Source organism: Psittacula echo, assembly GCF_963264785.1.
Source record: "Psittacula echo genome assembly, chromosome: 5".
Lineage (NCBI taxonomy): Eukaryota > Metazoa > Chordata > Aves > Psittaciformes > Psittacidae > Psittacula > Psittacula echo.
Window position 1 is genome coordinate 592,473 of NC_137739.1, and position 20,115 is coordinate 612,587.

The following is a 20,115-nucleotide window of genomic DNA, read 5'->3' on the forward strand; positions in this document are numbered from 1 at the left end:
TCAGATGCAGCTCTGGGAGGCCGGATGCTTCCATTTCACTCTCCCCTCCAGGGCAGGTGACCCAGCTCCGTGACCATGGGCACTGGGAAGTGTCTCCTCCAGGCACTCAGCAAGGGGCTCGCAGGGCTGTGGCAGCTCCTGCTCCTATGGTCCCACAGTGGTGAGCACCATGGTGCCCTGGGGCAATTCACAGGATCCCAGCCTGGTTTGTGCTGGAAGGGACCTTAAAGCTCCTCCAGCTCCAACCCCTGCCACGGGCCCGGACCCCTTCCACTGGAGCAGCTTGCTCCAAGCCCCTGTGTCCAACCTGGCCTTGAACACTGCCAGAATTCCCACTGCAGATGCCAGGTCTGAGCCACCCCCACCATCCCACGAGGATGCGGAGGCTCCTTCCAGGAGCATCTCGAGCACAGGCCGGGCCCTGGCAGTGCTGCAGGTTTCAGACAAGCTGAGTCAAAGGTTAACCCAGGATTGCAGCACCCGCAGTGACAAGCCGTGACACGGCCCAGGCACTAATCCCGACGCCAGCATCTCCCTGCAAACAGGACGGACCGGGAGGTGCAGTCGCCACCGACTCCTCACCCCTCCAGCAGCACGGGGGGAACCCTGCTCACAGCACCTCCTGTGCCCCACCATGCCGGTGGCTCAGTGCCCCACGCTGCGAGGGCAGCGCTGGTGGGTGAATGATGGGTGACAGCCCGAACCCACCGAGCCAGCCCCATGCACCCCGGGCTGTGCTCAACCACTGGGCACCGGCTCCTGGTCGCTCCCACACAGGCGCTGCTGTGCCCCGTCAGCACTGCACGCCCAGCGCGCTCCATGCTCCTGACCCAGCAGCACAATTGCACAACCACAGGCTCAGAGCAGCTTTTCCCTGCACTGGCAGCTGGGGCACTGTTTCCCATGGGGGGTTTGATGACATCTGCTCCATCTGTCCCCCCTCCTCCCAAAGCCAAGGCTCTTCTGCATCCCGTTCATCCACCTCTGGAGCAGCGGGTGCTGAGGACGCCGCAGCCCTGGGAGCCGGGTGGCAGCGGCTGCAGGCAGGGGCTCTGTCCCTGCAGCACGGGTGGGAATGCCGCAGGGCGGGTTCCTGCCCCGGCAGGACACACCGCACCGGGGCTCGTCCCTTGGGCCCAGCCGGGAGCAGCCGCAGGCTCCGGGCACTGACCCAGCAGCTCCGGGCCTGGTTGCAACACAGCCCGAGGTATGAGCAGGGAAACACACCTGGCCTCGGGGCCGCAGACAGCGTGCTCTGATGCTGCGTCCTCCCTGGCATCATCCCTGTGCTTCCGCACTTGGCTGTCACGCTCCCGCACAGCCTCGTCTCCCCCCAGTCTCAGGCTCCTGCCTCAGTTTCCCTTCCAGAAGGAGCTGGGTGGGAGCCGCATCCCCATCCCTGCTCATCTTGCCCTGCGCTGCCCAGCCCCGTGCCCGCTGCCCTGGCTGCTTGGCAGCAGCAGGACTCGAGGCACAGGAGGACGTTCACCAGCGAAGCCTCTGCGGGGCCGAGCGGTGCCACCACCAGCCTGGCACCTCCTGCCCACCTGAGAGCCAGCCCAGCTCCACCGCATGCTGAGACGGGATCGCTGCGGCCTCCTTCCACTCATGCACTTTGTCCAAATCTGGTTCTAGAGATGGACAAACGCCTGTTTTCACCAAACTCATCCATCTGGGCTTTAAAGCGCGCCGCAGCCCCAGTGGAGATGCGATCACGCAAAGGGTGGCTGGAGGCAGGTGCTGGCCGGACCCGCAGTGAATCACAGTGTTTTCACAACGCCTTTCGCTCAGAACCTTCCCCACTTGTGTTTTAAGACCTTCTCACCCAAGTTTACATAACGAATCCGGGAAGGGACAAGCTGTTCCCCTGGATAATCACACGGGGCAATCATCCCGCTCCTGTCCTTGTTATAAAAACTCACCGGTCACAAAATATTTCACATTTCCCCCAGAACATGGGAGAGGACCATAAAGCCCCGGCCCACGGGGATCTTTATGATGCTCCGTCTGGGCTGGCGCCGCGCTGGCGCTTCCCGGCCTGTGCCGGAGCATCCTGGGGCCAGAGCCCATCTTTCACCACATCTTTGGACATTGCAGTCATGGCCGGAGGCTCTTTTTTCCCATAAACTTCCACGTCAGAAAAGGCAAAGGAGTGCAGCTGATTCCCTGTCACACCAATTAGTGAGGGAGTGCGTCTGGGGAAACCCCATCAGTGACAAATCCCAGCCCCACACCAAGAGCATCCTCCTGGTTTCACCCCCTAAGAGGAGCACAGACCAGTGGGATGAGTCCAGGTTCAGTCACCAGGGTCATTACTGCTCAGGCTGAGAGCACCGTGGGACTGTCCCCAAGCTGGGTTTCACCCCATCCCTCCCATTCCAGAGCCAGCAGCTCACAGAGGTGGTACCTGCGCTCAGCACCATGAGCCCCGGCGCCCACCAAGCCCCTCACTCCAAAGCCATGAACCATGCAGTGCCAGAGCCGGCCGGGGGGGCCGCTTCCTTCTGCTGCTGCTTGTAAAACAAAACCAGTCTCGGTTTTACTGCCTGATCTTTGTAACGCAAACAGAGGTCACTTAAAAAGGTTTTATATGCAGCGGTTACCAGAGCAGGTTGGCTGGTGAGATGCTCGCTATCGCTATCGTTCGACTGTGATTTTACTGGTCACAACTAAATTACTCTATTTTGTTTAGGGACAACATGTTTCTGAAAGTGCACCCAATAAACCGGGCAATTAAAGTGCTGAATGAGCCTGTCTGCACCCTGCAAGGGAACGGGTGATGCCCGGCTTCCTGCAGCAGGAGCAGCCTCCTCGCTGCCGGGTGAGAGCACGATGCACAGCAGCAGCACGGGGTGAGCGATGGCCATGGGACAAGCAGTGCCCATGGGACAGGCGCCCTTCTCCCGGTGCCGGCTGGCAGGAGCGCTGCCCGCACACCCGGAGCCGTCCGACGGGAAGCGGCTGCAGCCGTGACTCATTCCGAGCACGTAGGTCTGGCAGCTCCTGCTGCACGTCAGTGCCGTGAGCGGGTGCATGGGCAGTGCCATCGCGCCCGTCGTGGCTGCCCAGGCTGGGAGAGGGGACACGCAGGGCACTGGCAGGTAACACCAGGCCCGGAGCTGTGGCACTGCTCCTGTTTCTGGAGCCCAAAGAGGCTTCCCAAATCCCTGAGCACCAAGGGGTGACCCCCTCATCTCCCACACCACCCAAGGGCATCATTCACCCACGAGCAATGCAGATTCACACAGAGCCACATATGAGTGAGTCAAAGGGGTTTTCCAGTGACCTGAACTGTGATTTTGGGGTGATTTCCTCCTTACAGAGCTGTCTCCGGGTCTCTGCCCTGGGCTCTGGCACAAGCTCCTCTTCATCTTTACGTACAGGTCTAAAAACCATCCCAGAAACCTTTTCAGGCTGCTTGTACCTGCTCCAGCCACCAGTAAAATGTTTTCCTTTCAGCAGAGCCATGCAGGACCAGCCGCTGTTTTGGGAACACCACGGACCAGCCCGGTGGTGCCATTCACAGTATCTCAGCTGTATTTGGCTGCTGGCAGCGAGGCACAACACCCCGGCTGCAGCACAATGCCCGGGCTGCAGGAGAGCTTCCCCGGTGTCATTCAGCTGTATTTTTAGCAGGAGGCTTTTGCTTATGAAATAAACTTTCTCATGAGGCAAGTGAGACAGCGCAGAGCCAAGCCCAGCTCAAGGTCATTTGGCTTCACAGCTGATGTTTCACACCGCGAACAAACACAGCCTGCTCTATTTTCAGCTCTATTTTTCAGTGCTGGTGGCAGACATTGTTCTCTGGGGAAAGAAGTAGCGATAGAGGGTGATTATTTTGACAGGACAGAGGTTGGGAACTGGGTAAGTCCTGGTGCTCGCCATCCAACCTGTTCGTTCTAGCCTCACTTGCAAGCGCTGCTTAAACACAGTCCCACATTCCAGTCCTGGCAGAGCGGCAGGAGGTTTAACAACAAAAATCCCTTTTGTTCCCAACCAACGGCGCCAGGGGACATTCGGGAAAGTCTGACCCGGTCCTGATTGAACGAGAACCTGTGAGGACGTTTCCTAGCAAGAGGCAATCGTGACCTCTCGCAATGCTGTGCTGCTCTGTGGTGATTTATGGTCCCCAGGAGGGTCAGACCCATTTACTGCTCTGCTGTGAGGAGTTAATGTCTCCCACAGTCACTCAAGATGCTCTTACCTCTAGACCGTGGTTGTAGAGCACTGCTGGGCTCAGGGATCCTGCACACGCACAGAGCAGGCCTCAGTGTAGGGAAAGGAGGTCTTTTAAAAATGGATTATAAGATCTTCTTAAAAAGGCTTCTAAACCTCCTTAAAGGCACTCGTGCAGTTCACCTGCAGTGCCTTGGCCTGTGCCAAAGCCCGGCTGTGGGCATGGCTAGTGCGAGGAAAGCAAAAGCCATGAGCGGATGTCCTGACGCCCGTGGCATCTCAAACCAGGGCAAGAAACTCACTTTACATGGCTGTGGTCCTGTATAAGATCTCTCAGACTGCTTTGGGTTGGAAGGGACCTTAAAGCTCACCCAGCTCCAACCCCTGCCACGGGCAGGGACACCTTCCACTGGAGCAGCTTGCTCCAAGCCCCTGTGTCCAACCTGGCCTTGAACACTGCCAGGGATGGGGCAGCCACAGCTTCTCTGGGCACCCTGTGCCAGCGCCTCAGCACCCTCACAGGGAAGAGCTTCTGCCTAAGAGCTCATCTCAGTCTCCCCTCTGGCAGGTTAAAGCCATTCCCCTTGGCCTGTCCCTACAGGCCCTTGTCCCAAGCCCCTCTCCAGGTTTCCTGCAGCCCCTTTAGGCACTGGAGCTGCTCTCAGGTCTCCCCTTCAGGAGCCTTCTCTTCTCCAGGCTGACCCAGCCCAGCTCTCTCAGCCTGGCTCCAGAGCAGAGCTGCTCCAGCCCCGGCAGCATCTCCGTGTCCACCTCCTTCCCTGTGCCCACCCATTCCCACGGCCCTTCCCCTTGCCGGAGCCCAGGGGATTGGAGCAGGGCAGCCTCAGCCCTCGGGGAGCGGGGCCGGGGCGCGGTAAAACGGATCCGCTCCGGGAGTAACCAAAGATGCTCCGGGAGGCCCGGGAGAGCCGCGGCGGGCGGGGCTGGCGGGCGGGCCCGGACCGGGGTGGGCAGGGCCGGCGGGCGGGGCCGCGGGCGGGGCGGGGCCGGTCCCGCTGTCGGTCGGACGCTGCCGGCGCCGCGCGGCAGGTACGGGGGGATCGGGGCGGGCAGGGGGCGCGGGGCCGCCGGTTCCTTCACTCCGGGCTGGTGCCGGTGCCGATGCCGGTACCGATACCGGTACCCGCGGGCATCCCCCCGCCAGCCCCGGGGTGAAGGGACAGGCGCGGCGGGGCTTGACCGGTGTGAGCGGTTGGTGAAGTGTCCGCGCTGAGACCTCACCGGGGTTTGCCACCGCCTCTTGCAGTGGAGGATGCGCGGTTAAGGCATAAGATTCTTCCTTGTGAAGGCGCTGAGGCGCTGGCACAGGGTGCCCAGAGAAGCTGTGGCTGCCCCATCCCTGGCAGTGTTCAAGGCCAGGTTGGACACAGGGGCTTGGAGCAAGCTGCTCCAGTGGAAGGTGTCCCTGCCCGTGGCAGGGGTTGGAGCTGGAGGAGCTTTAAGTCTCCTCCAAAACAAGCTACTCTGGGATTCCCTCTCTAAAGAGAGGGAGAAAAATAAGGGAAGTCCTTTCTTGATAGCTGGGGGGGGGGATGCCATCAGTCAGGTTGTGGTGTCTTTCTGCATGATGCAGACATGAAGTCGCCCCATCTCAGCACGCTTGTGCAGCAGTGCCACCAGTGTTGGTGCTGTTGGGATATCAGGATATGCACAGGGTCAGGTGCTGTCGTTTTTCCTTAACTCCTGTCTGTGTAGGGATTCTTTGGTCTCCCTGATAACAGGTATGGGAGCAAAGTGCAGCTTTCTGAGTATCTCCCTTTGCACCTCCTTTGCTGCGGGACACATGCCCTCACCTCGGGCTGCTGCCCCCAGGACATGGGTCTTATCGCGGGATAGGAGCTCTGTGGTGGGGAGGGAGCTGCTGCGGGTTGCTCCTCTTACGTCCCAGGATTCACGTTGTTCATTGCACAAGCAGCAGAGAACTCTCAGCAATGTGACCTTACTGGCACGTGAGGAGCAAGGCTTGTCATCATCCGAGGAGACAGGGCCACTGCGGGAAACGCAGGGTTAGGCAGGGCAGGAAGGGATGATGGAGCGTACGGCACAGAGAGCCAGGCAGTGCTCTCTAAACTTGCAGACTGTAAACACTTGGAGTACTGTACACGTGCCCATTGGGATTAGAGACCCAGAGGCGCCGGCAGGATCGGGCACTGTGGGTGATGGAGCAGGCGGCTGCTCTCCAAAGCATCCCCAGCTCAGGCTGTCCTCACTTGCTGATGTGTTACTGCTCCATTTCTCTTTCCTAACCTACTAACTTGTGATGTAATAAAACAGATTGCCTCTAATGTGCAAAAACGCTGCTAGGTTGGATCAAAGTCTTCTCTGGGGAAACCAGGTCTTTTCATAAGGCTCTGGAGACGATGGCAGAGGAGCAGTTGGTGATCAAAGAGGAGTCGCTGTTGAGTGTCCCAGTAGAGAAAGTACTGAATAATGGCAGTATCAGGGCTGGCAGTGTTGGAGCGGTTTTGCAGCCGAGGTACCACCCTGGAGCTTCCCTCAGTTTTGCTTACATCTTTATTTCTTTTACGTGGCAATTGCTGCAGGAAGAGCCCAGAGGAGGCTCAGCACAGTCAGCGCGATCATTTCGTAACGCGGGAGTCTGATCTCACCCGTGAGGTGGAGGAGTTTCACCTGCGACGATGCTGGGCTGATGCTGGCCGGACTCGCGGCTGCTGGGCAAGGTGAGGACGTCTCTTTCACAGCACAGAGCAAACCACAACAGAGCCACGAGCTCTTTCGGGACAGCTTCAGTCACCACAGGGGTGCTGCCAGGAGAGGGGTCCGAGGCACCCTGGCACTGCAGGGCTCTCGGGGCCCGGGCTCAGGCTCTGACATTGGTGTGTCAGAGATGTCACGGTGTGCCAGAGCAGTGTGACAATGAGAAACGCAGAGGAGGAGGAGTGGGGGAGCCCAGCGGGTGCGAGTTCCCCTTCCCTGAGCCGGCTCTGCAAGTACAGCAGCCAGACAAGAAATAAACCCAAACATGCAGGCCCATGGGTGTCGCACACTGCACAGGGAATGAAGGGTTTGGGGGCAGCAGCAGGGACGGAGTTTGTAACCGTGGGACAACTCCATGTGCCACATCCCTGAGCTCCCCATCAGCTCCTGTCCCACTGCAGCCTCCGCTCCCTTCTCCAGAGGGGCTTTGGGAAGGGGTGACAGTTACCTGTGCACTGAGGGAGGGGGGCTTTTGTCATCCCTCACTTGTCTTTTCTCTGCTCCAGGTATACTGATGGGGGAGAGCAGGAGCCAGCGGGCACCAAAACCAGCACCAAACCCCCTCCGGGCAGCTGCAGCATCCCAGTGCTGAGCCTCTGTCCCTGGGGTGAGGAACCCCCATAACAGGCTTTGGCTTCCCATCAGACAAGGCACCTCACAGAGGGAGGCTTTCAGCAGGGAGAAAGGAACAGGAAGTCTGGAAACATCCTGGAAATAAAGGTAAGAAGAAAACTATGAAAGTGAGGGAAAAAAGCGTGCAAACCAGTGTCACCCACGTGTGGTCGAGCACAGCCTCTGCTTAACGCCATCCTTTTATCAGATGACTGGTTTAAAAGCAGAGCTTACACCTAAAGGAAGAGTAAACCTGAGTCCTTCAAAGCCTGTGATGGGCTGGTTGCTGTATTTCCAGCACACCTTCTTTAGCATGGTTTTTCAGTGCGGGGATCCATGTGTTTTCATGGTGAGGCAGGGATGCTGCAGGCATCCTGCCCGAGGATGCTCTTCCAGCTGATCCCATCGCCATCCTGTGCCTGTGTTCCCGCTGGCAGGCGCCCTGCGAGGCCACAGGATGGAGCAGCACTGGCAAAGAGCAGGTCCCATAGCTTTGACATCAGGGAAGAAACATTCTGGGTCAGTTAAAACACACCTAAAAGGTGAAGTCTCAGGACACGCGTTCCCTGGGGAACAAAATGCTTTCACATGAGTAGAGCCTGCCTCAAATCTTGGAGGAAGCAGCTGGAGCTTCCTTTCCAAAGCACTCTCCCATCAGGACCTTTGGGTATTAGGCTGCATCCAACACGTATGTAACAGGGCGTGCAATGAAAATCACCATCTCCCTTTGCATCATGGAGAGAGGCACCATAAAATCCATCAGGTTTATACCTTTCTCAAGCTCTGCAAGTACCGCTCATCATCACCCAGCCTCTGCATTGCTGGGCGCTGCTCACTGGTGAAATGCTGTGTTATTTCAGCCCTCTCTGTTCTGGGATGCTGAGTTACACACAGCATCAGTCCTTAACTCTGTTCTACATTCAAACCTGGAGAACGCCCTCAGCAGCTGACTGGGGTTGTTTTGAAATCCTGCCCTGTGACAGTGAGATTTAGTAACACAAATTCTCACCTTAAAACAGCAGCACAAGATGTTCTATTTACTCGCAGTGTGAATGTGAGCTATGCAGCATCCTCACATGAGCACCGGGAGCATACCGATACTATCTGAAACACAAAGGAATTTGGTGGAAAAGAACGATCCCTTGTCCTTCCTCCGGCGGGCAGCAGCACTGAGCAGCATTCCTGGTGCTGGGAAAGGTGCTGCAGGTACCAGGGCCCTGTCTCCTGCCCCCTCCGATGGCCTGGTGCACTCTGATGCTTTTTATTGTTAACAAAAATTGTCCTAAGCCCTGTGTTAGCTTGAACACTGAGCACTGTTTCGCCTCAAACCAGCTCCTGCGTGTGCTGCTTGGTCCATCTAGTGTTGGCAAGGGTTTCGGGTGATGTTGCAGACGGAGCAGTTTGCGCACCAAGTGCCTGCTTCCTAAAAAGTGACCTGGTTGGGTATTGCAACACCTGCAGGGCCCGGGGCTGGTACTGGGTAAGTCACTGGTGGCACACGTTCAGCAGGTCCAAGTCACTTAACCCTTGTGGGGCTGGAAGGATGCGTCAAAACCATTGGGCACTTTTGGAGCAGCAAAGCCCGAACCTACCCCTCGCACCCCCTCGGGAGGTGAGGAGCTGTTCACTGCCTCGCCGTGACCCTGCAGAGCGTCTGCTCTGAAGAGCTCCTGGGTTATAAACCCATGGTGGTGCCACTACGTAACTTCCCCTTCTGCTTTGCTGACAGCCCCAGAGCGCTCAGTGTGATACCAACCTGCTTCTCACCATCGTTCTGATGCCTGTGGTCTGCTCTCCCCTTGCAGGCCACAGCATGAACCTGAAGAAGTACTTCATCCGGGCACTGCACCGCCTGCAGAAGGGCCCTGGCTACACCTACAAGGAGCTGCTGGTCTGGTACTGCGACAACACCAACACGCACGGCCCCAAGCGCATCATCAAAGAGGGGCCGAAGAAGAAACTCATCTGGTTCTTCCTAACTTTGCTCTTTGCGTCTCTGGTCTTCTGGCAGTGGGGCATCCTCATCAACACCTACCTGTCCTACAACGTCACTTCGTCTCTCTCTATCGGCTTTAAGACCATGAAGTTCCCAGCAGTCACGGTCTGCAATGCCAACCCTTACAAGTAAGTCTTTCTCCGCCTAATTCACCCAGTTGTGCTTTAACACCAGCAGTACAACTGCTGGTGTAAGGGACTGTGGTGTAAGGTACTGCTGGTCTAAGGTACCGTGGTGTAAGGTACTGCTGGTGTAAGGTACCATGGTGTAAGGTACAGCTAGTGTAAGTTACTGCAGGTGTAAGGTACCATGGACTCGTTCCTGCCTCAAATGCCGCATTAGGAGCATCAATGGAGTCACCAACTTGCACTAAAAGCTAAATAAAGGAGAACAGTGTGGCAGTGGATGGCTCAGATCCAGACAAGTGTTCGTGTGCCTGCACTCCTCCTGCCTTTCCTCACTGTATCAGTTCATGTGATGGTGATTGTTGCCTCCTTGAGAACTTCCCCTGGCTCAGGGATAAGTTCTATCATTTGTCACCACCAAAGTCAGCCCCTTTCCTGCCCCATGGTTCCGTCCTTCCTCCTTCCTTGCTGTGAATGTACCACTTACAGCTGTCACTCCAGCCATGATGAGCTGGTTAAACAGCAGTTATCTGCTGGGTGCTGCAGTGACACAACTCGAACGTCGTTTCCAAGGAGTAACTGATTCCTGTTAGAGCTGCTTTAAAACAATACCCACCCAGTAGTGCAGCCCAAGGCAAGATACGCTCAACCAAGAGACAGGAATTGCTTTGGGGTTGTTCAGAGGTGTTTCATGTAAAATCCTCCACTTCAGGCCTGCACTGGCAGGTTCACCACTGCGAGCTCTGCTCATCCTCCTGCTGGTTTCCCACCCGGCTGCAGGGATGCTCGTGTGGAGCTGCTCGTGCTCTGCATGGAGGCTCCTGTTGCTCGCCAGTAGATCCTTAGGCAGTGACTAGGGGTCCCCAGGGAGGCCCAAGCCAGGGCTGCAGCGCAGGAGCTGCTGCACATCCCCACTGCCCTCACACCGCCTGTAACTGCTCTGTTCTCAGATACTCGGAGGCAAAGCCTCTGCTCAAAGAACTGGACCGGCTCATTGATGCGGCACTGGAGAGGATCCTGCAGCCCTCACTGGGCAACAGCAGCGAGAGCATCTCCCCCCCGCTCGACCTGGAGCTCTGGTACCAGATCCCCCTGGTCCTCATTGATGAGCACGACAAAGACAACCCCATCATCCTGGACATCTTTGAGACCAACCAGACCGCTGCAGGCATCCAGTCCTCTACAGACACCCCAACCCCTGAGGGCAACGAAAGCTCTGTGGGCAGCACAGCCTCTGCGGGCAATGAAAGCTTTGTGGGCAACCACACTGCCACTGCACCCACCCCGACCAACACCACGCTGGAAGAAAAGAAGTACAAGCTGGCAGTGAAACTGGTGAGATGGGTCCCAAGGAGGCAGCCAGGGGCGGGGGTGAGGGATGGCCAGCACTGGGTGCCTCGGCAGGGATGTGCCATGGGGATCGGTGTCTCTTCCCCTCGGCTGCGCATGGCAGAGGGGTTCTGATGCAGGCACCCAGCGTGGTCTGGCCACAGCTCTCATCTCCCGGAGCAGCAGCAGGGCTGGCATGAGGCAGAGGAGGGGGACACACACTGTAGGTCCCTGCTGCAGACGGATCACACCTGCCTGTTGTGTCCCCCCAGTGCAGCCACCCGGGCTCTGACAACTGCACCTACAGGAACTTCACGAGCGCGGCGCAGGCGGTGACCGAGTGGTACATCCTGCAGTCCACCAGCATCCTCTCCAAAGTGCCCCTGCAGGAGAGGATCAGGATGGGCTACCAGGCAGAGGACATGATCCTGGCCTGTCTCTATGGTGCTGAACCCTGCAACTACAAGTAGGTGCATGCCGAGCTCCCTGCCCTTCCCTGTCACATCAGGAGTGGGACAGGATGCTAAAGGCATGACAGCCTTTTGCTTTTCAATTTTTAAGGTATATATCAGTTAATAGAGATCTCAGCTGGTCCTTAACTCTTAGCACCATTTCCCAGAGGGTTTCTGGATGTGATCCTGGCAGAAACAGGTTATCTGGGATAGTGCTGGCTTGAGTTTCAGTTCTGGATGGGCCGTTTTGTTCCTGACATATTGAGACTATCAGCGTCTGAGGGCCCTGCCAAGGTGATCAGCAGCTGCCAGCCCAGTGCTGAGTCAGCACAGCCGTGCAGCCCCAGGTACAACCCCTGCTCCCTCTACACAGGCTCTAAGGCACATTTCAGCCATCCCCATTTCTCACCTGGTTGTGATCCTCGTGAGCACCCCCGGCTGCAGGAGCCTCCACGGCTGCAGAGGGAGCAGAGAATTACTGTCAACAACTGAGATTTAACACCAGCCCAAGCCTGTTAGCGCAGCTCACATCAAGCAATTATTCCTCTCATCGGTGTGACAGGCTGTTCCTTTCCATTCCCACAAAGCACTGTCCCCAGCGGCTGGCTCTCCGCACGTGTGGGCCTGGCTTTGCTCTTTTCCGCAGCAGCAGAATGATTGAATTTACATCAGCTGAAATTCCCATGCAGGCATCCAACAAACAAAGCGATTTAAAGCGGGTCCCAGGGCTGGCTGCCAAGCGCTGCTCCCACCACATGGCTCGGTTTATAACCCCCGAGTCCTCCGCAGAGTCACAGTTTTATGTGCATGGTTCTTGCAGGAATTTCACCCAGATCTATCACCCGGACCATGGTAACTGCTACATCTTCAACTGGGGCATGGACGAGGAGGCTCTCAATTCCTCCAACCCGGGAGCTGAGTTTGGTAAGAGCGAGCGGCCCACAGTGACCATTGCTGCTGGAGAGCAGCTCTGTGATTTCTGTGCCTCTGGAGCAGTGCAGCAGTGGGGGTAAAGCCCCCGGCAGGGAAACCTGCCACTTAGAGCCAAGTGCTGTGAGCGCAGATGTGACACGTAGCAGAAGTGCAACATCTGGATAGCAGAACTGTCTGGGGCAGTGCCTGAACATTCACTCAGATATTTTCATTCAGAGCACTCTCCACCGTGCGGATTTTGGCACACGTGAGGCTGCTGTGACAGCCAGACCCGGCCCTTCCCCAAGGGGCTGACATCTCTGCGCACAGCGAGAGGAAAGGGACTTTGGGTTCTTCAAAGACTCACATTCCTATACAGTTCCTGAGTGTTTTGTCTGGTGTCCCAGGGCTGAAGTTAATCCTGGACATCAGCCAGCAGGACTACATCCCTTACCTGTCATCCGCCGCCGGGGCCAGGCTCATGCTGCACCAACAGAAGAGCTTTCCCTTCCTGAAGGATCAGGGCATCTATGCAATGCCCGGGACGGAAACCTCCATCGGGGTGCTGGTGGTATGTGCGGCATTCCTCCTGAGCAGATTGTCTGAGAATAATGTTATCTGATGGGACTGCAACCAAGTTTGTTTTAAGTCTTGGCTGAACTGGCTCAAACCAAAAGAGTCACAGTATAGGCTAGCTGCGGGCTGGAACAGTTTGTGGAGACTTTTATGTAACTGTCCTGGCAAAGTGCTTTATTGAAGCCAAAATAGTGAGCTCAGGTCATGGCCGGCTCTTCCTTTAGTGTGTCTGAAGGTGCCTTGCTAAAACATGCTGCTCTGAACACCCTCATCTGCTTCAATCCACCCTGGGCAGCGCTGCATCTCCTTCAGCTCTGCTGCCCAGGACTCCGGTTTGTCCCAAAGCCAAAATGAAATATGGGAATGACAGAGACCCTAGAAAATGAGACCAGGGACCCAGGAGGACCAACAGGTACTCACGTCTGCTGGTTTGGTTTTCTTTCAGGATGAACTGGAACGGATGGGCTATCCCTACAGCGACTGCACCATGAACGGGTCTGACGTCCCTGTGAGAAATCTCTATAGCGAATATAACACCTCCTACTCCATACAGGTAACACCACGCTCTTCAGGCAAACAAAACTGGGTGGGAAAAGTGACCAAAGCAGCTGAACGCTCTGACGAGCAAGCAGGGTTACTGGAGGATCAGCAATGGTCAAGTAGAAAGCACAACCTGAACACGGGAACCCTCTTTTCTGGCAATGAAAGAAGGGCTGAGCATGGTTCAGTGCTGGTCCTTTCCTCCTGCCCTGCTGCCTCGGAGCCCGGCTCCCTGCACGTGAGGGTTCCCAACCAGGCAAAGCCAGAGCAGGCTGCGCCTGGGCCCCTGCTCCCTTCAACCCTGCTGGTTCTTTGGTGTTCCCTTCTGCTCCCGAGCATCCAAGTCCCTCAGGACAACTCCTCCAGACCCCAGGGCTTTGAGCTGTGTGGTTGCTCCATCTGCAGCATGAGCGGTGGCTGCAGCTCCGGGAAGGGCTGAGACGTCGATGGAACACTTCCATCAGCTGCGCTGGCTCCTGCTGCTCTGGCACTCGGGAAGTACTGAGCTCCGCAGTTCAGCCATGGCACTGCTCTAATGCGTGAAGCAGCTCGTATTTTGTGTACACAAGTGATGCTTATCCCTGACAGGAGAGGGATGTACGGGAGGGATTCCTCACCTCAACACTCCTGCTCTTCTTCATCCTTTCCTCTTTAAGGGAATTGAGCCATTTTTCCCCCTGAGAACACCCGCTGGTTTTCTATGGGAAATGAAGCCAGAGCTTTGCCTTTTCTGCACTTAAAAACTGGGCTGAGAAAGTTCAGTGTTCGTAAACCTTCAATCTGTAGAAACGCAGGGTTTAAGCAGGAGGGGCTGGTTCATTTGTAATGGGCTGTCACGTAAAGAGGAAGCACTTCTGGGGGTGAGACCCAGCACTAAGGAAAACATCAAAACCCACTGGGGGTTATGTACCAACACCGGAACAATGCACCCCAAAGCTGGGGCTCTGCTCTAGCAGGGGGTGTTATTTCTGCCTTTATGTAACTAACATTTGGACCACTCTACCCCTCTTTGAGGTGCTTGTATAACGTTTAAGCAAACACTTGAGAGGGCTGCACTGCGACTCCAAAGTTGCTAAATGCTGACGGGGGCTCTGCACCCGCGCACTCCATGTCACTTCAGAGACCTCTCAGGTTTTTCCACTGCTCCCTGTTTGCGGTGAGCTCTGGAAGCATTTCCAACGGCACGAAGCTCCCTGGCTGTTCTGCTGAGCTGGGGCTGTTAGATTTCATTATCTTCCCATAGAGTTGTTATTGCTTTGTGCCCTGTTTCATGCCAAGTCTCACTCCAATCTCAGCTGATTAACTTCATGCCTGGCTGGGCTAACGGCAGCACTGCAGCCAGGCTCGCAGTCCCTTCGAGGGGAGCAGCAGATGCACAGATAAGATAATCCCCATGTCCAAAACCTGCTCTTTGTGTTGAAGTATTTTTAGAGTCCTGGCTCTGAAGTGGACTGCAGCCCTTGGGCAGTTTGTCCCCTAAACCTGGAGACACTGGCAGCGTCTGTGGGTGTGACAGAGCACTTGTATTGCTTTCGGGAGCTCCATGTGCCTCCCATAGAGCCCCAGCAGAGGTGAGAAATGGGCAGTTTCTGTGCGGCTGGAGCAGGCTCCCGGGGGTGAGTGTCCCACGGGCAGCTCGCGCTGGGCTCTGCCTTCAGACCTCCAGCAGCAGCAGTAAAAATGCATCACAAACATAATTGCAGCGTAACCCTGCCCAGGGCAGCTCGGCCTCAGCCTCCTCTCGCTACGGTGAAGCCGGAGGAGGCTTTTACATAGAGTGGGCACCGGCAGCACCCGCCCGCTCTGCAGCCACAGAATCATCTGCTCAATGCAAAGGAGAGAGAACACCTCGGAGTGGAGCGATTCCCAGAGCCAGCGCAGAGCCCTGCAGCTCCAGCCCACGCCTGAGCAGCTCCCTCTTCCCTCCTCCAGGCCTGCCTGCGCTCCTGCTTCCAGAACGACATGATTGAGATCTGTGGATGCGGGCACTATATGTTTCCTTTACCTCAGGGGGTAAATTACTGCAATAACGAAGATTACCCAGGCTGGGGTAAGAGCATGAAGAGAGCCACTTGCACAGACATCCCAGGGTCCAAGGGTGCACGAGGGGCACGAGTGCATGGGAGCTTTTTGCTGTAGTAAATGCCACAGCTCAGTGGCTTTTGCCCGTGTGAGGTGTCTCCGTGGCCACTGGGGTCAGTGCTGGGAGAAGGGGCGACCTTTTTGCCCGAGTATCCCAAGGGAAGGAAGGTCAGAGGGGCAGCAGCAAACCCGTGCAGCAGGCTCAGACCTAAACACTTACTAAATGATGTTGATGTAATCCAGCAAGCAGGTCCTCACCTGAACGTGCTTTGATTTTCTGTCTTCACCCAACAGCATATTGCTATTCATCACTGAGGTCAAGTATAAGGCACAGACAGATCTGTATTGACTCTTGTAAGGAAACATGCAAGTAAGTACCGGGGCCGCTTGGGGCAGTGATGGAGGTGGAGCGGATCCTGTGCTATCCCCAGCGATCCCGACCTTCCCACTGCAGCATCAGTGAGTCCAGAGAGGGAACCTCCCCCTAACGCTCCATCCCTCGCTCCGCAGCGACACGCAGTACAAGATGACCATCTCCATGGCAGACTGGCCCTCCGAAGCCTCCGAGGTAACACCGGCTCCTCCTGCTCCTCTTTGCCAAATTACACATCTCCAGGATGCAAACAGGCAGCAGGACCATGGGATGGGGGGGATACCCCCATGGCAGCTCCTCCTGCCCAGGGTCCTGCCCTGGTGCCAGTGACAGCCCAAAACCTGTGCTGGGCTCTGATTTAGCCTCGCACATGGGTGCTGAGGACTTTGCACATATTCCCTATAGAAAAACCCTGCACTTTATAACAAGAACCCTTAACCCTGAACTGGGGAAGCTGCAGCCAGCAGGACCCTGCTCTCCCGGCAGGGACTCAGCCACAGCAAAGGCACCCACACGCTGCCAAGCGCAGGGGCTCCGGGTGGGTGAATTGCTGCTGTCTCCTGCCCCAGGCTCAGGTTCCTGCCCCAGCAGGGCCCAGGGGATGCTCCTGCTCGGTTCTGAGCGCATTCTGTTTCCCTAGGACTGGATTTTCCATATTCTGTCTTACGAAAGGGATATGTCAACAAACGTGACTCTGGACAGGTGAGTGAAAGGAACAACCACTTTATCTCCTCCATTGAGGCTGTTAACATTAGATTAGCGTGAGCGTTGGCGATGGGCCAGAGCACACCAATGCAAAGGCAGGACAAGATCTGGCGCGTGGTTGCCTGGAGGATACACACAGCAAACCTGAAGCAGGCTTTGTGCATGAGCTCTGCTCTCCACAGGGACAACCGGGGTCAGACAAACGTGCAGGTAACTTAAAAACAGCGCTAACAGCAGCACCTCTCACCAGCTGCACACAGGGAGCTGCGAGCTGCCAGGGGCCAGCTCCTGTACCGTGATGGTCTGTCACCTCCGAGTCTGCCAGCAGCAGCGGGAGGGATGCACCCAGATGGGCAACTGCCGAGTTACCCTTTGAGAACCTAAACCCTGCATTAGGGTGAAAAAGGAGGGGGTTTCCCCATGGAAAAAAACCCAACCTACCCAAACCCAGCACCACCAACCACCCAAACCAAAGCAGGGGAGCAGGGAATGATTTCACTGGTGCTGGCTGACCTGTACACATTACGCTGCTGCACTGAGGTCAGTCATGGTGCTGGGGCTCTGTCCATGCACTCGGGAACACGAGGAGCAGGGCACTGAGGGGTGCTGGCCCCTCTGATCAACCAGGGCAGCTGGAAACCCAGAGCAAACAGCCCCAGAGGAGCTCCCAGGAGGAACTTCAGGACTCGTCAGTGGCACTTGTAGCTTCTCCATGTGCCAGGCAGGAGTTTCAGTGGATGCTCATGGGCGGCTCAGCCGGGCTCTGTGCAGCTGGAGCAGAGGGATGGGATGCCCAGATCCCGGCTCTGCCCTGAGCTGCCGCTTGTCCCCTGCAGAAACGGGATCATCAAGCTCAATATCTACTTCCAGGAGTACAACTACCGCACCATCTCCGAGTCCGCCGCCACGACGGTGAGTGCCCGTCCCTGCCCTCCGCACGGTGCCACCCCGCACATGGGGCTCAGCTCCTCGGGATGGTCCTCGATGTGTGACCGGGCTCCCTGTGCTCCGCTCCCACAGATCGTGTGGCTGCTGTCAAGCCTAGGGGGGCAGTTCGGGTTCTGGATGGGGGGCTCCGTGCTCTGCCTCATCGAGTTCGGGGAGATCATCATCGACTCGCTCTGGATCACCGTGATCAACATCATCAGCTGGGGCAAGGGGCTGAAGCAGAGGCGGGCGCAGGCGCGGTACCCAGATGCACCGCCGACGGTGTCGGAGCTGGTGGAGGCTCACACCAACCTGGGCTTCCAGCACGAGGCCACCGGGACCCTGCCCAGGGACAGGGACAAGGAGCAGGAGCTGCCCCCTGAGCCCGGCACCCCCCCTCCCAATTACGACTCCTTGCGAGTGCAGCCCCTTGATGGCCTCGGGCCCGACAGCGACGCGGAGACCGAGTGAGCAGCGAGTGCACCCGGTACCCCCCTGTGCAGGCATGGGCTGAGAGACCCCTGCTCAGCCACAGCCAGGAGGGCTCTGAACAGCCCCAGCTGCCCTCTGCTCCCCAGTGCTCACTGCAAAAAGCTCTGCCCAATAAACCTGATCATGACCCTCACAGAGCTGGTGTCAGGCTCTGCCTTTGGTATGTTCATAGAAGCATGGAATGGAAGGGACCTTAAAGCTCATCCAGTTCCAGCCCCTGCCATGGGCAGGGACACCTTCCTCTAGAGCAGCTTGCTCCAAACCCCATCCACATGTACAGCCTCTATACATCAGATCTGCTGTACAATCATGCATCACCATGTCTTTTTAAGGGGTGGCAGGAAGCACATCCCAGTGGGAACAGTGGGTGATGGCAATGGAGGCTGCACCAGGCTGAGGCTGGCGGTGCTGGGGATAGGCTGGGACATGCTGATGGTGGATGCTGCACCGCGGTCAGCCCTTGGGTTGGAACCCAGCTTTTGCCTTCCAAGGTCGCTGTATTTCCACCCCTAAACAGCTACAGCAGCAGCAGACTGAAGACAAGCATCCCTCTGCCCGCGGGCGCCCTGTGTGTGTGTGTTGGCTGCGCAGGGTTTGCGGTGCTGGTGGGCACAGCTGTTCATGTGTGCACATCAGTGCTCAGGTATTTCTCAGGCAGAGGGGAGCTCCGGGCGGTTTAACTGCACCGCTTGGGGCAATAAATACATTATTAAACATTGCCCTGTGCTTCCTGTTGGCAGCGGCACAGCTCTGCGGGCAGGAGCCTGGCGGCAGCGGCCCCAAGCAGGGATGCGCTGTGCTCACCCCGATGTGAGGGTGACCAAGAGGCCCGGTGGTCCCCGTGGGGCTGGGCTGAGCAGGCAGTGAGCTCCCCGGGTCCATCACATCCCACCCACCATGGCCTTGCCTCACCCAGGTGCTTCTGCAGAACCTCCAGAGGAAACAGGATCGCGTGGTTCAATCAGGCGTTGGGAACACGATGTCCTGGGCACGGTGGCCGGCGCGGCGCGAGCTGCTGGGCACAGCGGCGAGGGAGGTCCATGGCGGGACCATGCTCCTCCACTTGATGCTCCACCAAGTCCCAGTGCAGAGCTGCCAGGGCAGAGCCTGCCGAGGGTCCCCATCTGCCCTCGGTGGCGGTGGGGTTGGTGCTGGTGCCCAGCAGCAGGACCGAGGAACTGGGGCTCCATCTGCCAGGTGGGATCCCACCGGCTCCGCTGGTGCTGCCCACACAACGGATTTTGTGTTCAAAATAGCCTGCCTCACTGGCGGTGCCGGTCTCACACTGCTGCAGTACAACACAGTGCACAGGGCGGCTGCAGTCTTAATTTGGTAAGACTTGATGCATGAACTTTAAAATGCCACGATTCACCCCAAAAGCGATGGCAACTGAAAGTGCTCATTTTCTATTACCTCAGTAGCTGAATTTCCACAGCAGCTCCTCGGTTCCACTCAGTGATTGCAGGAACCCGGAGCCAAACCCTCTTAAAAAAGGTTCTTAACTAATGAAGCCCTTTGGAAATCTCTCTCGCAGCCTGGCTGGGTTCTCTGCTGCTGAGAGAGGGGTCAGGAGGGCCTGGTGCAGGCTGTGGCTGCCCCTTCGTGTCCCCTTGGGTCAGCTCAGTGTCAGTCCCACCACCTCCTGCCCAGCACATGCTGGGTGCTCAGCAATGGGTGAATAAAACCGCACAGAGCCAGACCTGGGAGCTGATGCAGGAACCCTGCAGAGGCTTCACTCTGCTCCTCAATCAGGGTCAGCAGCCCATGGGCCGGCACTCTTCATTTCAACAGTGCCCAGAAACGGGTGCAATGGGAGAAACCATCACCGGGGCATGGGCACAAACCAGCCCTTCCTGCACGGTTCATGGACCTCCCGAGCTGGAGGCTGCCTTTGCTTTAATTGCCACTGCCTGGAACTCCGGAGATAAGGAGGTTATTTAGGAGCTGACGCTGCGCCTCTCGGCGGAGCCGGTTCACTGCAGAACTTCCGACTCCTTCCACCAACTTCATGCTTACAAGGGCTTAGCAACTGGAGTGATTCCTCCACAAGTGTTGCCTCAGAAACACCACCATTATCTT

At 57.1% G+C, this 20,115-nt stretch overlaps 1 protein-coding gene across 1 annotated transcript; it reads left to right on the forward strand.

The window, feature by feature from the left end:
- Positions 1-9,340: 9,340 nt before the first annotated feature.
- Positions 9,341-18,015, forward strand: SCNN1B (sodium channel epithelial 1 subunit beta; the record flags this gene model as incomplete). The annotated part of the gene is made up of 12 exons (XM_080618885.1): positions 9,341-9,651; positions 10,599-10,983; positions 11,250-11,443; positions 12,250-12,353; positions 12,749-12,912; positions 13,363-13,470; positions 15,390-15,507; positions 15,834-15,909; positions 16,050-16,107; positions 16,553-16,614; positions 17,454-17,529; positions 17,638-18,015. The coding sequence occupies 12 exons, from the start codon at positions 9,341-9,343 to the stop codon at positions 18,013-18,015; spliced, it is 2,034 nt and encodes a 677-aa protein (XP_080475011.1).
- Between the last annotated feature and the right edge of the window lie 2,100 nt (positions 18,016-20,115).